We start from the raw sequence: 20,672 nt of genomic DNA, 5'->3' as shown, positions 1-20,672 counted from the left end.
CTTTTCAGCAGCTGCAGTGTAAATACTTCAATAATCAGGTTAGATTCCCCCAAACAAATAAAAGGCAATCAAACAATTAGTGCAACACTTAAACAACAAAACCAGGTGGTCAGGAAATATACGCAAAAATCACGGCCCTTGATGGGTCATAACTAAATGAATATTGATTGCATGCATAAGTAACAAGAAGACAATAGAAATCATAATCGTAATTATATTGCTGCAACCACAATGAATAAGCATATGGTCTGATGGGGATTTTTCTAGCATAAGCCCATTAGGAAGCTGAACTATTGAGTACAACTTTTGTGCCAACTCTCAGACATGACCCCTCCCAGTAAAAAGAATAAGTTGACTCAACATTAGGCAATCCTTCCGAGGTCTTTTCTTCCACGGGAAGTTGGCGGAATGCTTGTGACAGGATGATTGGCCCTACGCCCTACAACAGAATGCCAGGATCAGTTTAAATGATCAGTTCATTGCATCTCCTCTATTCATCTCAGATATAATTTGGACCTTTGTATTTGTGCGAGTGTGTGTATAAATGGATAGGTAAGTATTCCTTTGTATATTTTGACTCTAATATTTCTGATTAAAACTTATTGAGAAGAAAGGAAAATACAGAATGTTGGTGTGGCTTGACAGTATCAAGTCAGGAAGTACCCCATGACATGCCATTGTTGAATGAGCTACTCCCAGGAGAACGTGGCCCCCCAGAGTTGAAGCTGGCAGGAGGGGGCTGAACCTTCATATGATTCCATTCACCAATTCTAACATTGGTAGATCTCCCATAATTGAAACGCTGACCAGGTTGCTGCTGTCCCAAACGGCTTGGAGAATTTTGTGACATATGAGGCATGAAATGAGAGGGCTTTGACATGGAGCGGCCATATCCAGAATGTGGATCATGAGCTGAAGGAGGGCTACCCACCTCCAGATGTGGAAATGCTTGAACAGGTCCATTTTGTCTGAAGCACATCATTAAAAACCATAAGTAATATAAACAATAGAAAGGAATTTGAAAGAAAACCACTCATTTGCCCCTTAATCACCATCACTCCCTATGGGGAGGAGGTATCTAATGTAACAGTGTCTGCAAAATCTCGCTCACATACATATGGGTCCATGGATTTGGTCACTTGAGAAAATTTAATCCAAATTAAAGTGTTTTATATTTATGTACAAAATCCTCAAACTATCAAAAGATTCTATAGTTGTTATGAAGAGTTCAAGTCATTTGGTACATTAGTTCATATCCAACGCCACACAACTAGACATATTTCAGGCTTCAACAATAAATGGAATAAACCTGTAAAGAAATAAGCTGGATTTAGGAAATTCAAAAGCTGACCATGCAACTAAATGAATACTTAAACAAAACACAACTTACCTTTGTACGGACAGAATTGAGCTTGTGCTTGGGGCAGGGTTAAATCTTCCAACCCCGACCAACGGTTCTGAAGATCCAAGATGCATACTTTTGCCGAAATCAGTTGTCATTGAGCCCACATCCAAACCATCCTCTTGCAGAAGAAGTTCATCACTGAAATAGAAACATAAAAACTGTCAAACCAACAGTTAAACACGCTTAAGGTTTTCAAATCACCAGAAAATGCATAGTAATTAACACTTTAAATCTAGTTAAGCAGCAGGGAATAAAACCCAATAATTCAATATGATAATGACTTGATACTCAGCTCACTCTTTGCATGCATAAAACAAAATAGTTTTATACAGATTAATACATGGAATGGATGACGATGATGATAATGACAAAACAATTTGCATTTGTCTAACATCTATTTTTGATTTTGATAAGTGATATGTTGAGAAGAAATGTGATCTTGAAATTCTATCCTATCTATCCGAAAAAAAATAGAGTCTAGTGTAGAAGAAACCTGTAAGAAGAAATTACAATTACAGCAACAAACCAGATTAAAGCCAAGAAATGATGATCGGATTGAAGTTGAAACAATCAATTTCTAGGCTCCAAGAGCTAAGGAAATATTCAAAAATGAAAATTTATAAAGTAGATAAGAAAAGGCTGCCTACAACGGTCAAAAGAGGCTATTTATTATAGCCTTTGAAAACTCTAGAATCCTAACCCTTCATCTTACATATAACAATTAAGTCCTAAGCATATAACTTCATTAAAAGTCACATGCTGATCACATGACCTTTAAAATACAATTGACATGATAATAATAAAATAGCACAAATAATAAAAAGACAAAGACTAATGAGTTTTTTTTCTCCCTCCCTTTGGGCTTAAATTCTCCTGCATCAGTTCTCCTTGGGCTGAAAAAATAAATTTTTTTTTTTATAAGTAATAAGATATATTGATACCAAAAAGGAAGGAAGCACCCTAGTAAACAGGGAGTAAACAAGGGTACGACAAATCAAGTACAAAAATTACAAGAATCTAGGAAATCAATAAAAGAAGGAAATGATTGGTTTTGCAAAGCAAACAACCAATCTAACAAAGTTCTAAAAAAGAGAAGCTTGAGGTCCGGAATAGATCTCTCAAAATCTTCAAAGCAACGACTATTTCTCTCCCTCCAAAGACACCACATTAAGCCATGGGGAACAATGGACCATATATAACCATTTTGATAACGACCAAAGCTGCCTTGCCAACACCCTAACAGCCCCAAAACAGTATGCGGCATAACCCAAGAAACACCAAATAAGCCCAAAACCATAGACCATAGATCCATAGCAACGGGACAGTGAAGAAAGAGATGGTCAACTGATTCACCATTACTCTTGTCCTCAAGTTTAGCTTCAATTTTCATGATTTTTTAATCTCAAATGTTTTCCATCCTTTCTTTATTTATTGTCTTAAGTACATCGCTAAATAGCTCCTTCACCTTTATATGCCCATCTCGTGCATAACAAGCTTGAGAACCTTTCTTTGGTTTATACTATAAACAAGTCACATAAAATAAATTACCATCATTTGTCACCATACAACTTTGTTCCAAAATTATCTCAATTTCTTCACCCTTGCATCTTTTGAATCTTGTCGAATTGAGTCTCACTCCATAAGTTCTTCCAAACATAATCAAATCTTGTATCACTATCCTTTTTTTTGATAATTAATGTAAAAATTTTGTATCTCTATCTTCAGAAATATAAAGATTCTCAAGATTCAGCACTATGCCAATAGGAGAATTATTAAACATCACATCTTTCCAAGTAAAAGTATCCATCTATACTAAAACTCTAAAAGTTCTCTTTGGAATTCATTGAACACTAGTGGGTTCTCCAAATCAACCTGTGTATGCAAATCTTACATGTCCCAAAAACACACTCTTAGGATTTGCATGAACATTTGGTGTGCATCAATCTCTTGGCGAGAATCCCAGTCTATGATACAAACTCTTTCAAAAATTTCATCCTTCAATTCAACTACACACACCAACTGATCCTCCAATCTGCCTTGTGCCACATGAACTACAAGTCTATCATCATGAAAGAAGTTTTCATCTTCTAAATCATCATTCTCAACATCAAGACCACGTTCCCTTTGCAGTCACCTCCCGGAATCTCCATATGGCTCCCACTAATTCCTATCATTGAATAGCTTGTAAAACTAGCGACACATTATATGCCTCATCTCAACCATCCATGTCTGCTGGTCTTGATTTCCTATACCCCACGACCAATTATATCTTAAGTTGCAACCTTTGACTCAAATATGAATTTTGTGCATTAGATATATGTTCTTTTGCTTTGATATCCCAGGAAGCAAGGACACTGCAGCATGGGTTGCACATCCATGTTGGACACATATTGGACACTGGTCACACCTCGGACATTGCTACCTGTGTGTCCCCAACGTATTCGGCCAAATAATAATAATAATAATTTTTTTCAGGAATTATTTTACTAACTTTTAACTTTAATTCTTTGCTTAATATTTTTTGAATATTTAAAATTATAAGATTTGGTTATTAATAAATGATGGTCTGATTAGTATTTGATGGGTTAGACTCTTTAAAAAAAAATAAAAATAAAAATAATTGTATTCTAAACATCATTTAATAGCCACAGATTCATTCTAATATCTAGTATTGCTCTTAAATTGATATCCGTTTAACAATGATCAAATATAAATGCTTAACAATATCTTAAAAATAAAAATAAAAATATATTTAATGATTAATTAATATATGTATCCCCGCCATGTAGTATCCTGACTTTTCAGAAATTGCCATATTGCTGTGTTGAACTCGTACCCATGTCAGTGTTCGTGCTTCCTAGCTGATACATCTTAATGTGATGACAACTAAGAGCTAGTGTAGAAGAAGAGTTTAATATGAAATTACAGCAAAAAACAAGATTACAACAAAGAAAAGGATAAAAGGATTGAAGTTGGAAAAATCAAATATCAATTTCTAGGCTTTAAGAGCTCAAGAAATATTCAAACATGAAATTTCATATAGTACATAAGGAAAGGATATGCGTACAATAACTCAAAAGATGCCAGTTATAACAGCCTTTAGTGACCCTAGATTTCTAGCCCTTCATCTCATATGATAATAAATCATAAATGTCGAACTTCTTTAAAAGTCACATGCTAATCACATGACCTTTTAAAATACTAAAAACATAATAATAAATAATAAATAACATTAAAGAAATAATAGACAACCAGACTAATGTACATTTTTTTAGAGGGGAGGGGGGCTTAAATTCTCCAACATCAATAAGTACATTATTTTTTGATAATAACATCAAAAAGTATCATGTCATTCATACCTTCTACAAGGATTAAACGCATCATAGTAGAATTATATAATAGATACACACTCAGTGACAAACACCAGTAGCCTAGGCAATGGTGTTTACCCATTGGGCAGTTAGCTGTTCAAGTCTGACTTATCAAGATGCTTTGTTCTCTATAAGTTTTTTAAAATTATGGACAACTGGTTGTTGTGAATGTGTCCCATGTCCCAATTTTGATTGCTTTATATCCCTACGTAAATAAACCATGTTTATGTGCAAGAAACAGATATCTCTCTAATATTTGTAATTTGTGTATGCAAGTTTAGATTGCAGTCTGAAATTTCTTTTCTCCTTACCTATAGTTGGGATCCCAATCTCCAGGATCAGGAAGAGAGAGAACAGCCTCAGGCTTGTCATTAGTTACTCCTGCAGTTTGTGGGAACTGCACATGCGTAGAAGAACATGGCATGCTCTGAATGGAAGAGTAACCTGCAGCAATTCCACTTCCACCTCGATGCTGCTTCCAACTTGCAGCATTAGAATTTGACTGCAGATGGGATGGTGAACCACCAAATACTTGAGAGTTTCCTTCGGCTTGTGTAGAGATGGAGCCATCAGTAAATTGCCCTTGCCAATGAGAAGATGACGAGCACTCTTGAGACTGGGGATTTCCAGAATATCCCCAACTCTTTCTTCTATTCATCTGGCTAACTGCAGCCATCTTTCCTAAAGGTGATCCATGACTGCCTCTTGCTGGAGATGTTGGACCATAGTGTCCAGGAGAGCCAGCAGAAACTTGACTATAGGAGCTTGGTGGAGTATATTGTGAGGGGCTAGTGCCAAGGGGCAATGGTGCAAAATTTCCTGCTGAGGGACTCACACCAAGTCCATTTCCATGTGGGTATGGCATTACCCTTCTTCTAGCATCAGGACTGCTTCCCAGCATCGAGACATTACCCTGTGGATGCATGTTCATCCCAGAAGGACCAACAGGTGAAAAATATTGAAACATATTGCTACCATCTCCATAGCTTCCATAGCTACTACCAAGGCCAGTAGTATCACTATAGCTACCATAACTTCCAACACTGCCATAACTGTTGGCATGTGGATATGGCATCATCTGAAAGTGTGGGCTGTTATGAAGAGCAACTCTGTTCCTGCCTGGAATCTACGTGAAAGTACATATACTTCAGAGAGAATATAATGCAGTAATGCTGTATAAGACATAATAATTAGATATGAACAACCCCCAGTAGTCAAATAATGGAATAATTGAAGGAACAAGATGCTTACATTAGGAGAGAGACCAGCAGCAAACCAATGCCCTCCGCCTGGGTGATGGTCCACATTGATGTTTTGAGCAACAGGCTAAACACACACACAGATAAATATATAAACACATGGGCAAGAATACTTTTTAGATGTGTATTAAGCATGCTATATGAATCAGAATATGTACAAATTGCATGCGATATCCAACAGGATATGCATATTAATATTACCATAAAAAATGAAGGAAATTCATAAGTCAAATGGTAAACTCCAATAAAACCTTAATAATGTTGCCAAGAGCCTTGTGATTCAATGGCATTACCTGGTCTTCTATATGAGGAGAACCAGTTTCCTCCTCCCCACTTGTTGAAACAATTGAATTATTAAAAAAAAAAAAACCTTCATAATGTTATAGGAGTTAGGTTTTATATATATATTTTTAATAAGTAGTTAGTTAGGTGTTAAATAAGGATCTTACTTATTATTTACGAAAATGGACCAGGCCTGTTAGCTCATTAAAAATAAATTTAATAATTCATAACACCAAAACACATTTAATTAATTGATGTTGAAAGTCAAGGGAGGATTCTAGAGTATAGGAAATTAGGGTTAGGTTTTGTAAAGATTTGGGAACTTTGCTGAAATTGGTTGGGGAATTAAGAACTCACAAATGTGAGTACACTCGCTGGAAATAACTACTAGATCATACTAATAGGTGAAAGAAAGCATCACAAGTGTAGTTGCTAGAATCAATTTCAACAAAATTCCCAGGTATTTACCAATTCTAACCCTAATTTACTAAATGCTAGAATCCCTTCACATTCTACATCAGTAGTACACACCTAAAAGAAGAGTATAATAAATAAATGGCTACAGGGCTAGTGCATGTGTTGTTGTAGTGGGGAAACAGTATATCACTTGTAGCTTCATTGCAAGATTGCTTCTGCTTTGTGGAGTGAAGCTTTTAGGGTGTTTGGTGTTCAGTGGTGGTGCCCTCAACAATAGCTAACCTATTGTTTGAGTGGAGGAATTGGTTTGAGAAGCATCATTCAGATGTTTGGAATATTACTCTGCCAGTGTGGAGACAAAGTAATAGTCTCTTTTGAGGATAGGGAGAGATCGCTAGATCAACTGAAATTCATGTTAATTCACACTTTGTTTGATTGGTCTTGCACACGGGATTTCATACATTGTGACTCTTATTTAGTGTTCCAACTCTCATTTTGTTTTTTGGCCTGATTTGTTGTAATATTTTATGATGTGTTCATCATAATGAACATGAACTAATCTTCACTTACAATCAAATTTTAGTACTTATAAAAAATAAAAATAAAAACTGATATACCATAACATGAAGCACCTTTCCAACCAGAAAAGATCTTAAGATTGAATAATATGGTTTTTTTCTCTCTTAATTTTTTTTGTCTAAGGGTATGTTTGGATATTGCTTATTTTGCTGAAACTGAAAACTTATTGCTGAAAATACAATAGATAAAGGTAAAAGTTAGTTAAAATAGTACAATGGAGCCCATGAATAGTTTCAAAAAGTGCAGTGAGGCCCATGAATAGTAGTAAAAATAAGCTGAATAGTGAAATAATTTAAAATTTTAATCCACATCCAAACGCACACTAAATATCAAATTTGAAAATTAAGGTAGTCATTAATAAGCATTTATTATGATAGTATTGTATATGGAACTAGATTAAGCATTTATTGATTTTGTATATGTATATGGAACTATATAGTCTACCATTTAAAGAAAATATGATGTGCTAAGATTCTAATGCATGGTTTAAATATATAATAGAATTTAGTTTCAATTAAAAAATATAGATTAAAATAATGAAGAGTAAAATTGTGAGGCCTCAAAAGTTTATGAGGCACAATATTATGAGGTTAACTAAAATTCAAACAACTTCAGTTTTTATATATATATATATATATATATATATATATATATATATATATATATATATATATATATTATAGGTAACTTCTATTAAATGACCTAAAAAAATAAAAGCACACTCCAATTTTAATCATATTACTATTTCTTGCTAATGCAATCATCAGTTTGTGTCTGGTGCCACCTCACCTACAAACAGATATCTTTTAATTAAAAAGTCAAAATATATGCAATTAATATAAAAATGTATTATTCACTTAAATTAAAGGTAGAACATATAAAAAGTTTGAAAAAGGGTTCGGGGATCTACTTAAAAGTCAGACATAAGAGAGTAAGAAAGCATATCAAAAGTATATTAACAAGTAAACTACAATAGAAATAATGATTGGTAGATAAGTGCACTAATAAGTGGTCCACTGTTTCACCATTGCATTGGTAGATCCAACACCACTTAATCAGTATTATTTCCCTCCTAAAAAGTTTGTCACATGTAAGAATTTTTCTCACACTGCAGTCCACACAAAAAAAATCACTTTTTTTGACGCCTCAGTACACCCATACACTTTTTCATGGAAAAACCACCCCATTGGAACACCTCTGAATGCCTTTTAATTTATTTTTATAAATGAAAATTTAATTGGAAAATAATGGAATGCACTAAGTACGTAGGACATATACTAGATGTACAATGATCAATAAAATCAATTAAGTTTGAAAAAGAAAAGAATCCAGAAGCTGTCATCTATTCAAACAAGGTTCTGAAAAACTGCAATTTCAGGTCTAAAATAGTCCGTTCACACCACTCAAAGTTTCTAGCAATTCTTTCCCACCAAAGGCACCAAACCTCTTGATGCTTCATGATAAGATCGAATATCAAATTCTCCATTGCTTCTATTATTAAAAATTAAAGAGCAAATATACCAAAATTCAACAGATGTAATATTGTTTTTATTTATTTTTAAATTTTTTTTTATAGGTAATCAAAGTTTTATTGAAAAAGTACATCGGGTTCACAATAGTATACAAAATGTAATACTGTTTAAAGGGTAGAAGGATTATTCATTCAGAAAAGAAAGCGTAGAAGGATATCGAGAGAAATCACATAGAAAATCTGAGACTAGAGTCTAGAAAAGTACTACCTCTGTCCCAAACTGTTAAATCTCTATTCCATTTTGGGATGTCCCAAAATATAGATCTCTTTAAAAAGTCAGTGAATATATTCCCTAACTTGCCCTCTACTTTATATAACAAGTCAACACCATTCTTTCACTAGAGTTTAAATTAATGAGAATAGTTTTGGAAACTTGTACATTTTTATTTAAAATAAACTTATGATATTCCCTTAAAAAGCTGAATTTTCTAGGACCAACAATTTGAGATGGAGAGAGTGCATGAGTGGGAGGCATGGAAAAGAACTTCTTTTGATAATTCAGAACCCTTGTTCTCCTCACAAAGGAGACCAGGCAATGCCATTGAGTAACAAGGCTCTTGGCACACTGAAAATAGTTGTTACATTGATTTACAATTGTATCAACTCAGGTTAAAGTTTCATGAACCAATTAACAAACTTTTAAAGAGACCAGCTTACCACGCGGGGGGTCTCAGGGGGAGGCTCATAGCGGCATGTGAATGGTTCCCCAGTGACAAAAGGGTGTTTTGAAGCCTGCATGGATATAGATTACAAATTATTCTAATTTCGCAGCTTGAACTTCATATAAGAGATGACAAAATCGAGACAGTTGAAGCAAAATTCAACAACCTGAAAAGGTGACCACCGTTTTGCTGGATCAAACTCAACAAGCCCCCTCAAGAAATCAATTAAAGCTAATCGTATTTGACTTTCTGTTACAAGTTCATGATAAGACAGCCATTAGTGACATATTCTAGAGATGGTAGCAACATTTAGTGAATATATTTAGTGACCGATATATATATATATATATATATATATATATATATATATATATATATATATATATATATATATATACTTTTCAAAAAACCATGTATTAAATATATTGGTGTCTGCTACTTCAGACAGAAAAACAGAAGAGAGTACCTTTCATAACATCTTCCTCAGGCAAGTTCTTTCTGTAAGGGTAGTTTGTGACAATTGTTTCAAGATTCTTATGATTGAAGTACTCCTTTCCAATCACAGGCTTTTTCATCTCTCTCTGAAAATAATTGAGCAACACAACAATCCAACAGAAAAACATCAGAACATAAACAGAATATCTCTCCATGGGCGGGGGGATATAAGAGAAGGATTACTCTTTGTAGTTATATACAAGATAAACTGATAAAGAAAGATGAATTATACAGAGATTTTATGAGGTTGTTTCTTTGATATTCATTATTTATTTGTTTATTTATTTATTTATTTATTATTATTATTATTATTATTATTATTATTATTATTATTATTATTATTATTATTATTATTATTATTATTATTATTATTAATTTTCAATTAATGTGATATTATTTTCACTTCTATAAAGATTTTTCTTACCTAGATAACTATAATATAACCACTTACAGTTTCATATTCTTCTTCTGTTAATGCTTGGTAAGCCCTTCTGCCATTTGTTGAAACTTCACCATTCTCTAAGTTCTGGACACTCCCAATGCACTTAAAAAACTTACTTGTGTTTTTTGCCTCCTTTAATACATAATCCGGGGGTTGCCCTCTACAAAATGTTGACAATATATTAATGGCTGTTTTCTGTTTGAAACAATTGGAAAGACATACAACAAACTAATGAAATGTGACTAATGAAACAAATCTTTGGTTCTTATACACAATCTGAATTTTTTTTTCTTGAAAAAGAAAAGAAGGAAACACCCTTTTTATTTTTTATTTGTATTTTTGGATAAGTAATAAATTTAATTACGATAGCACAATTAAGGGTGCAACCCTAGTACACAGGATAAACTGCGGTGCTTTGGGGGAGGGAGGAGGGCAGGAGGGGGGTTACTTTTGAGAAGGGCCAGCTTATGTAATGACAATACAAAAATATGTAAGGCAATAGAAGTGCCAATATACAATTCCATGAAAATAGTGGCCAGAGGAGAAACAGCATATCAATACCTTTCATATCTATGTTATTAAACAATTGACTACCTCAAGGCAGCAGAACCAGAAAAAAAAAAAATTAATGATAGAAAAAAACTCGTTGTGTAAATTTAACCCCTATTCCAAACATTATATACCACAGATGGAACCGCTAGTTTGAAGCAAACAATGCATAAATACCAAACTCCGTTTTAATTATTTGATAAAGCAAATGCTGATTAAACACTTCTTCACATATGGCTTAAATATCGCAATCTTTTGGTGTGGACAGAGAGCAGTACCAAATCAAAGTTTAGAAACCCCCACCCCTTAAGGCTGAACTAGAAATTAATGCTAGTGATGTTACAGATCGTCGTCGCCTCACTACTGGCTATTGTGTTTTTGAAAGCAGACAATCCATGACTTTGGAGGAGGAAAATTTCCTAGATCAAGTAAAGCAGACTAATGCCTCAACAACAAGAAGCATGCCTTAGTCCCAAAATTATTTTGGGATCGGCTATGGATCCTCAATAGAATAATAAGGGTTCTTCACTAATATTCTTTTCGCCATTTGATTCTATAATTAGTCATACTCTCTTATCTCATTAATTGACATGTCCCTTTTTAGCAATTCTACTAATGTCTTCCTGTGTCTTTTTTACATTCCCTCAACTTGAAAAGGTAGACTAATGCCTAGATAAATTAAATACAGATAATTACTTTTGAATCACAAAGAAAAAGAAAGGGCATACCCAAGTATTTCAATCATTCGCCTAAGGAGATCAAATTCTGAAGCTCCTGGGAATAATGGCAATCCTAGAAACAATTCAGCAACTATGCACCCAAAGGACCACATGTCAATAGCTGTAGTATATCTGGAAAAAGGGTTAAGAACCAAACAGAACACTCACAATAATAGGATGAAAGACAATGGAATACATAAATCACAATTAAGATTTCAAATGCACCAAATAAAAAATCTACCTCCCTTATAACACTATTATTAACAAAATAATTATTCAATAATTAATGATAAATAATCATTTATTCCCAAAAGGTTAAGCCGTCAAGGAAAAGGTGAAATCATTTAACCTTTTAAAAAAAAAAAAAAAGATAATCATTCAACCAGTGTTCTAACAATTACTATCAAAAAACAAATCTTCTAATGGACTGTCAACAGAGCTTCTCAATAGAAGATCCTGTAATATTCCAGTTGACTTGAGAGTACAACCAATTATATGTGCAGCTCGAAGCAGTCAACTCAAGCTCCAGTTGGATCAACTTGGATCTACTTTTTGCAAATCATTAATCCTGTAAATCTAGTTATACGAATTTCTACAAAATAATAGATTGCTGGAGGCTTTCCCTGATACCACAATTTTAGTGGGTTTCCTTTAACTCAATTCCGATCTCAACTGCGGACAGTTTAGCTTAAGCCTAGCTGATCAGTTTGACTCCAACAGAGTTGCAGCCCAGGAAGACAGTAGACAGAGAGGTAAAGCTTAAAAGGGGAAAAACTTGGCAGAAAGTGAACTCAAACCAAAGAGACAAAACTAAAATAAAAAGTACAGCGGTAACTTCACTGAAAAGGATACTGATACCCAAGAAGAACTTCAGGAGATCTGTAGTAACGACTCTGTAGAATAAATTAAAGGCATGAAATTATAAGATCATCCTCCGCATGTTAATAATGAGGCAAAAGGCTGGGAGTAAGCATTCTGTGAACCTGAATGTAGGAGTAAACAGTGCGATCCTCCATGCATGCTGATCCAAAGTCAATAATTTTAATCTCTGCTGGCTTCACACTGTTGGTGTTTAATATGCACAAAAAAAAATTTAACATAAGTATAATATTTTTTTTTATAAAAGAAGCATCAACTACCTAATTTGAAGAGTTTAAACTATAATCAAAGGTAACATACCTAGTGCACAATAGAATGTTTTCTGGCTTCAGATCACAATGAATTATCCCAGCATCTTTTAACAGAGCCAGTCCACGCAAAATCTATTAGAGAAAAATAGGGGGAATATAAGATTGATGAAGAAAATTACAAAATAATCCAAAGAAGATCCATTACAGGACTAGATCCAATCCCAAGCAAGAGCTGCTTTACCTGTTTAGAGAACATTTGGACAATGCTCAATGATAATCCCCTAAAATGATTTATTTTGATAAGCTCATACCTGAAAAAACATAGAATATGAAAACTGTGACCCATCAAGACTAAAACAATAATTTTTTGAATGGTGATAAAAGCTCTAGTCATTGTAACTTACAGATTTGTGTCAAGCAGTTCAAAGCAGATGCACAAATGACGCTGATGTACAAAGTAATCATAAATACGAACAATGTGATGCTTATCCTCAGGATCATACTTCTTATTCAGCTGCAAAAGACAAACATTGAGGCAGAGATTTCACTGCTACTTTTATTTTGAAATTAATACAGAATTTTCACTACTAATGTCACTACACATGGGAAACATAAAAATAATGGAGAAAATATTTACCGTTGTCAATATGGTTACTTCAACCAGTGCCTGTTGATAGTAAGCAGGCTGATTTTTTATGATCTTCACAGCAACAAAACTGTTAGTTTCCGCACACCAGCATTTAGCAACCTGCCCAAATGTTCCATGGCCAAGAACATCCTTTACAATGTATCTACAAAAGAGAAAAGGAATCCAATTAAATGGTTAGTCCTGGGATGAAAAACCAAATAGATAACAGGCCAAAATTGGATTTTTGACAAATGCATGACAACATATATTCTATGTACACCAAATTATCTTCTTCCATTAATCTATAATCAATCATATCTGTTTGTTTCCAACAACTCAAGTGTGGTCCCTCATTGCCTCATTAGGCAGAGACGTTAGTAGAGGAGTGGCACACATACACAAAAACTTGAGGAATTTACAAGTCTACTACAGGTATTAAGATGCCAGAACAAATTTATATTTCACTACATCGTTATCAACTTCAAAACGGTATCTTTAGAAACTATGCCAGCTCAAGCACTGATGATGATGCAAACAATAGCATTTCTAACTTCTGGGTTTAACGTTAACCATAGGAACTTGAATTCAGCCTTAGGGATGGAGATCATTCATGCTGAAAGGGCACATCAGATAATCTCAGCAGGTACAATTTCAATCCAGATTCATGTCTTTTTCAAATGATATAACAGAACTATAAATAAAGTGCTTCCAGCGTCAATGTTTTACTCCCATAGTTCGTTTCCTCAGAGAGGGTGGAACTCCCAACAATTTTTTATTTTGGGTGGTGGGGGTGTTGGATACTTTTGCTTGGACAAAGCCAGAATGCTTTGATCGCATCTATCTCATGTCATTGGTTAGAGGCAAAAAAAAAAAAAAAAAACCTACATCAGCAAGTTTACACATTTTTTTATGGATAATAATAGCTTTATGAAAAAAGTACATCGTGTTCATGATAGTGAACATATTGTACTTGAAACAATTACAAACAAATCAAGAAGAAGAAATGATAGATTGTAGGAAATCAAAAATGGAAAGACACTGTGTAAAACCCCAAATTTGAGACCACTCAAACAAAGTCCCAACTAGCAAAGACTTCAAAAGATCAATAGGTCTCTCAGTGTCTTCAAATGTGCTGATATTTTGCTCCCTCCAAATGAGCCACATCAAACAAGCCTACCATATTCAAAACATTGGAATAATGTTTCCCAAAGAATTCCTCCATGCAAAAAGACGAGAAGCAACGGTCCTTGGCATCACCCACTGAATCCCAAACATTAGAAAAACTTCACTCCATAAAGCAAGAGCAAAAGTACAATGAAGAAAAAGTTTACACATTGAATATTTACAAACTGGAAACTGAGAAGACGATATTTATAGCAACAGTATGTACCCCCAGGGTGATTCGTCCAGCATAATTAAAGTTGAGATATATCTTGCCTAGATTGAAACTAACATAAGCTGGCATTAGCATAGTTGAACAACTATACTGAGATGCAATAAAACAATCACCAATGCCTTCAAGCAAACAAAAATTTCAAATGCCCTTTGAAGAAATATGGCAAAAGGAGAAAAATATTTCGAAAAGAATAGTTGAAATAAAGTGGATTAAATTTTTTTATTAAAAAAAAAGGTAAGAATAACAAACCTTCGCTGTTCTGAATTGATTAAGACATAGTTCGCAGTTAAAATAAGATCTGAGTTCACATTATCGTGGCCATCATTTAGGACTCCAATGGATGGGGTAGTTAAGTATCTCTTCGGATTTAGTTCCTCTGAATACTTAAACTGTGGATTGCATAATTGGTATGTTTCAACAATGTCCTTTGTTAGTCTTGCCACCAACTGCACAAGTGAAAGCGACATGTCATCATAATATCTGCTTTGTATATTCAGATCTAGGTAATCTTCTAACTATATAAACGTCATTATGATGCTATATCAATTGATACATGGCAGCTATAGAAATAGCAACTGCTTATTTCATCCACCTTAAGACTGAAAAATCCACCTTTCTCCAACCCAGGCATTCTGAGTTTGAACATTCCCTTTGTTTGTATCATAAAGCAAAATATGAATAGAAAATTTGAATTGATTGAAAACTTTGGTGTGAAATAAATTTTTAAAGCTATAAATTGTGAGTCTTAAGTATCTCATAGACCTCTACCCTAATATTTAGTAAAGATGAGGTTCAATACACGAATCATTGGAAGTACAGATTACTTTCAGGGTAATTGATTACTCCAATTTCATTTGGCCTTGTATAATATTGCTGTAGGCATAGTTAATCAGTTCATGCAAAACCCAAGACACAAAATTTGGGATGACACGTGTGTATGTTTTTTTTTTTTTTATTTAATTTTTTACTTTTTTTTATAAATAAAAAATCTCTATTGATTAAGCCAACTTTGTGCCAAAAAAAAGTCACAAAGTACAGAGAGAAAAAAAAGAAAAAGAAAAAAGAAACAGAGAAGAAAATTAATTACAAGAGAATAGAGAACCAATGAATAAAAAGAAGGAGTCACTAGATGTGAGTCCCCAAGCCTGAGACCAATCAAACAGAAAACCGCAAAAAGAAGCAAGCAGCTGGTCTCCCAAACTATCCATATCCTCAAAAGTTTGCCTATTGTGCTCCTTCTATATACACCACATCAAGCACAGCAGAACTAAATTCGAAATGTTTGATAAGTGTTTCCCCACCCAATTCCACCAACTAAAAAGAATATCTGGTACCGTTCTTGGTAAGACCCATGAAACCCCAAAAGATCTAAAGATAAAACACAACTAATGAGCCTTCTCACAATGAAGCATTAAATGATCCACAATCTCCCCACAATGACACATGACACACCAGTCAACAAAAGCGAAACCCCTACTCTTTTTTGATAGGTAATGAAAAATTTTATTAAGAAAAAAATAGCCAACCCAAGTACATTAGGGATGTACTGTGGGGGCACAAATCAAGAAACAAAATTACAATGATCAAGTAAAACAGGAAGGGAAATACAAGAAAAATGTGACAGAGCCACACTTCATACAAGGAGAGTATGTAAGAAAAAAGACTTAATCTCTAGCAAGGACTGTCTTTCACTCCAAATACACCACATCAAGCAATGCGGCACAAGTTTCCAAAAATTTATATTATGATGCCTCCCGAATTTACCTTGCCAAGACTCAGACAACTCAAATACCATATGAGGCATAACCCAATGAAGTCCAAACAAATAAAACACCAAAGACCACAGCTTAAATGTTATGGGTCAATGAAGCAGAAGATGATCCACTGACTCCCCACATCTCTTACACATGTAACACCAATCAAATTATCACCCGTGAGAATCTTACCCTAAGCTGTGATCCAATCAAAAAAAGAAACTTGCCAAGGGGCCTTAACTCTTCAAACACCTTTCCAAGGAATGATGGCGAAGAGGGGACCTTGCAGCTCATTATAATGCGAATGGATATCAAATTCCCCACTTCTCCAATTTCCATCTCATGCCCCATTTTCAGTTGAAGGGGTATTAGATTCCAAAATATGAAGGAAATCCACCACTAAATCCAATTCCCAATCATTCAGATCCCTAATGAAATGTACACTTTAGTAGTTGATCATTGACTTTCTTGCTGCTTGGAAAAGCAGTATCCCCCCCCCCCCCCCCCCAAAAAAAAAATGGTGAGGTCAGTGTGAAGGTAGAGTATAAGGCTATGGCCTATACAGCTAGTGGCAAGTTATGGGTAAAATCTCCTTTTGAAAATAGGATTTTTCAATAGCAAGCATACTAAGAATCTAAGATGTTTGAATGATAATCAGACAGCCATAAATTTTAAGACAGGACTAAATATATTGAGGTTGATAGTCACTTCAAGCAAGAGATGGTTATGAGTAAGTAGATTGTGGCCGGTGGCCCTTTATGCCAAATAATTGGGACAAGTTTTTATCAAAGCCCTTTAGATCTACATAGTAAAATGGACTGTCATATTATGTGCACCAAGGAATAGCATTGATGGAAGATGAGGCCCCAAGGACCTTAGAATTAGACACCCAAACCGTTTTTTTTTTTTTTCCTGTAAGAAAAGAAGGCTGAGGCCAAGTGCACAGGGAGTATACCACAAACACTCAAAAGGAGAGAAAAGAAAGAAAAAAAAATTAACCAAGAGACAAACTGTCCATAAATTCTATAACATCTTAATTTGCCCAGAAAGTTGAATAGTAAATATCTCCCACTACATGTTGTTATCTTTTTTAATGCAATTTAATTTGAACACTGTGTCTTAGGGCCACAAAAGGACTTCAAATTTGAAAATTTCCAGAGGGTAATATGGTTTCCAAAGAGTATATAAAGCCTAATTGTTCTTTTTCATGCAACTTCTTTATACCCTTAACCAGTTACCCAAAAAGGCATTCCATGAGGATTCCTGCCAACCTATCCCAATGTTTGCATAAAAAAGGAGGAAAGGGAAGAGGAAAGAAGAAGGGAAAAGTGAAATAAACTAGGGTGGACAGATACAAAATACATTCCCGCCACCTCTTCCCCTTTCCTCTTCTCCTTCCATCCCACCCTATCCAAGCATACCATAAGCACTGGTAGCCAGAGAATTTTCTTGTTTTTATTTTTTATTATTATGAATAAGTTACACATGCATCCAATGGGTTTTAAATCCACAACCTCACCCTCCATTTGAATCATAGCTCATTGGAAAATATTTAAACTTAGTAACAACAACAAGGAGACGCAACCAAATTAACTGGATGTATAAAAAGAAGCACCGGTACCAATTACCAACAGAAGATTTCAAAGGTCAAAGGGCAATAAAATCTAAAAAGAAGAAATAACAGGAAAATCAAGTATTATCATTTCCACCATCCTGGGTAATGACAGTACCAATTGCCTTTTAATTCCAATATTTCACGCCTACCTTCACCAGTCTTGTATCTACAGGTTTCGTTCAAAGGGACTTCTTTCAGGAAGAGGGAAAAGGAATGGTATTTCATATATTCCTAGAGTAAGGGAGGTTCCTTGAAATTGCCATACAACTTACCAAGGAAGATATTCTGCTACCACATGGGACATGCTCTGAATAGAACATAGGTGTTCAGGTAACAAATAATTTCATTATAGAATGGAGGGTACAAATAGGTGTGTTGAATGATATTTTTGAAGGGGGAGATATACTTTTAATTAGTTTAGCAATTCTTGAAAGGTATTCTTTTGTAAGGAACTGCATAAGGCACAATTTTTATGAGAAATAATTGGTGTGGATATACTTTTCTTTACTTTAGCTTTTCTGTGGACATCATTGATGGAGCAGGGGCAGAAGATAATTAAAATTCAAAGTTGGATTGGAAGTGATTGGCAATTGATGATTTTACTGATAAGCTTTGATAGTAAAATCTTCAATTGATTGATGTTACAAAGGATATAAGCTAGCAACAGGTCACTTTAGGATTATTTGCATCCTTTCCAAGACATTGCATGAACTTGCGCCAACTATAAGAATTTAATCTTCCCCCTTTAGTCAATACAGTTGCTCTAAACCCAAGCTGGCTACCATCTCAAACCTTCCGTGTTCTTCTTTCATCTTTCAAGAATACTTCAATTTAATGAGAAATGCTTGAGATAGGAAGGGCCGGATTGAAAGATCTTTTCTTAAACATTTGTACACGTTGAGGGAATCATGCCAAGTGCCTTTGTTACTAAGCCCTTTTCAGGGTTTTTGAAATATTTGTCTTTTTTATGGGAGAAATTATTTAAATCATTTAAATTAAAAGTTTTATTGAACTGCATTCTCAAAAGGAAAAGTCTTTAGTTGCATTACATCCTTCTTTCCCCTTTGCCATTTTTGAACAAGTATTTTGTTCCTTAACAACTATTTTGAAGTGGCAGGCAAATATCATTACTACAACTAACATCTTGTGAATTGGGACATCTTAAGCCCTCCCCATAAGACCCACTCCTCCAAAATCTAATACCAATGGAGGTTCCAAATTATAACCACATAAAAGAATCCCATTCTCCCCCATATTTCAACACCAGCATACTCAATTCCCAAAACTCAAATTTCAACATGCAAATTGCAAACTTAAAAATTGAAGCCAAAATAACTAGCAGCAACAACAACAATAACAACAACAGCATAACAAAAAAACAAAAAAGAAGAAGAAGCCAAAACACTTACAGGTCTCCGCACAACAACACGCAGAGGTTGCAACTTGTTCACAGTACCATAAGGACTAAACGCGAGCTGCCTCGGCCGCCAACTCAACCCGGCTGCAGCCGCCATCGCCACCGCCGATAAGTCATCGGCACCGCCACTTCCACCACCCAAATCCTTACCCTCATTGCTAGGGCTCACCTCATCCATGACCCAAATTCAGAAGCCTTAAAATCAAACTCCCACCTTCAAATTGACCTCACCCAATTCCTTCCACATCGATTCTATCACACCCCTTTTTTCAAAATACAACACAACAATGAAAGCACACCCAAAAAACAAAACAAAAAAAATCCCAATTCAATTACCCGATCACCGATCGGACCGACCCGAAAACCCAATTGCTCAATTGGGGCTCGAGCTTTTTTTCCAATTCAACGTTCAAAACCCCGACCGATTCCAATCCCATCCTTCTTCATTCACAGAATCGATCACGGCTTCCCAACTCTCAAATCATCAATGACCCAGATCATAATCTATCAGATTGATTATAAATTTACTATCTTTTTTCTCTTTTCGAAGCTCTCAAACCCACAATCAGAAATTGAAATAACAACAAGGTAATGAATTGGAGATCAACAACACATACAAATAAAAAAAAATACAGAAAAAATTAAGTGATAGAGATTGATGGGGTTAAGGAAATTTGGATAGAGTGAGAGAGCGTGAGAGAAATTGTTGTTGGAGGAGACAGACAACTTCTTTGTTATTGTTCGTCCAAATAGGTGTTTCACATTTGTTATTTTATGGGAACTTAGAAACATACACATACATACATAGGCCTCTCTCTCTCTCTCTCTGTTTATGTTGTTGTTGTTGGCACAAAAGCACTTCTTATTAATCTATTCATATATATATTTTTCCTTAAAAATTGTACTACATGTCTTACCTCACGCAATTCTGACCGTCCGATTTTACAATCACATGGCCATGTCAGCTTTATTGATGGATAAACTCTTTTACCTTATTTTTTGGGTTTTTTTAATTATTTTT

The 20,672-nt window shown here is 34.7% G+C and overlaps 1 protein-coding gene across 2 annotated transcripts; it reads right to left on the bottom strand.

Annotated features, from left to right (window-relative positions):
* Positions 1-117: 117 nt before the first annotated feature.
* Positions 118-20,398, bottom strand: LOC142619341 (dual specificity protein kinase YAK1 homolog). 2 transcript variants are annotated; one of them, XM_075792409.1, is made up of 18 exons: positions 19,644-20,398; positions 15,115-15,311; positions 13,479-13,632; positions 13,246-13,355; positions 13,083-13,152; positions 12,891-12,973; positions 12,695-12,773; positions 12,564-12,604; positions 11,721-11,843; positions 10,453-10,603; positions 9,973-10,087; positions 9,673-9,755; positions 9,502-9,576; positions 6,028-6,102; positions 5,088-5,902; positions 1,391-1,543; positions 623-968; positions 118-439 (listed from the first exon to the last, which is right to left on the bottom strand). In XM_075792409.1, the coding sequence occupies exons 1-17, from the start codon at positions 19,827-19,829 to the stop codon at positions 653-655; spliced, it is 2,826 nt and encodes a 941-aa protein (XP_075648524.1). In that variant the 5' UTR covers positions 19,830-20,398; the 3' UTR covers positions 118-439; positions 623-652. The 2 variants fall into 2 exon arrangements, with proteins under 2 accessions (XP_075648524.1, XP_075648523.1); XM_075792408.1 differs by having other exon boundaries at positions 664-968.
* Positions 20,399-20,672: the final 274 nt, after the last annotated feature.

The sequence above is a fragment of the Castanea sativa genome, chromosome 12, assembly GCF_040712315.1.
Source record: "Castanea sativa cultivar Marrone di Chiusa Pesio chromosome 12, ASM4071231v1".
Lineage (NCBI taxonomy): Eukaryota > Viridiplantae > Streptophyta > Magnoliopsida > Fagales > Fagaceae > Castanea > Castanea sativa.
This window is presented reverse-complemented; position numbering and strand designations above follow the sequence as displayed.

Bases quoted from the DNA above. Each gene is read 5' to 3' on its own strand.
- LOC142619341 (XM_075792408.1), bottom strand. From the start codon at position 19,829: ATGGATGAGGTGAGCCCTAGCAATGAGGGTAAGGATTTGGGTGGTGGA. The intron at 13,153-13,245 runs GTAAGTTACAAT...ATGTTTTTTCAG, and splicing joins GAACTGCTTGACACAAATCT to GTATGAGCTTATCAAAATAA. The intron at 6,103-9,501 runs GTAAGCTGGTCT...GTGTGTGTTTAG, and splicing joins CCCCTGAGACCCCCCGCGTG to CCTGTTGCTCAAAACATCAA.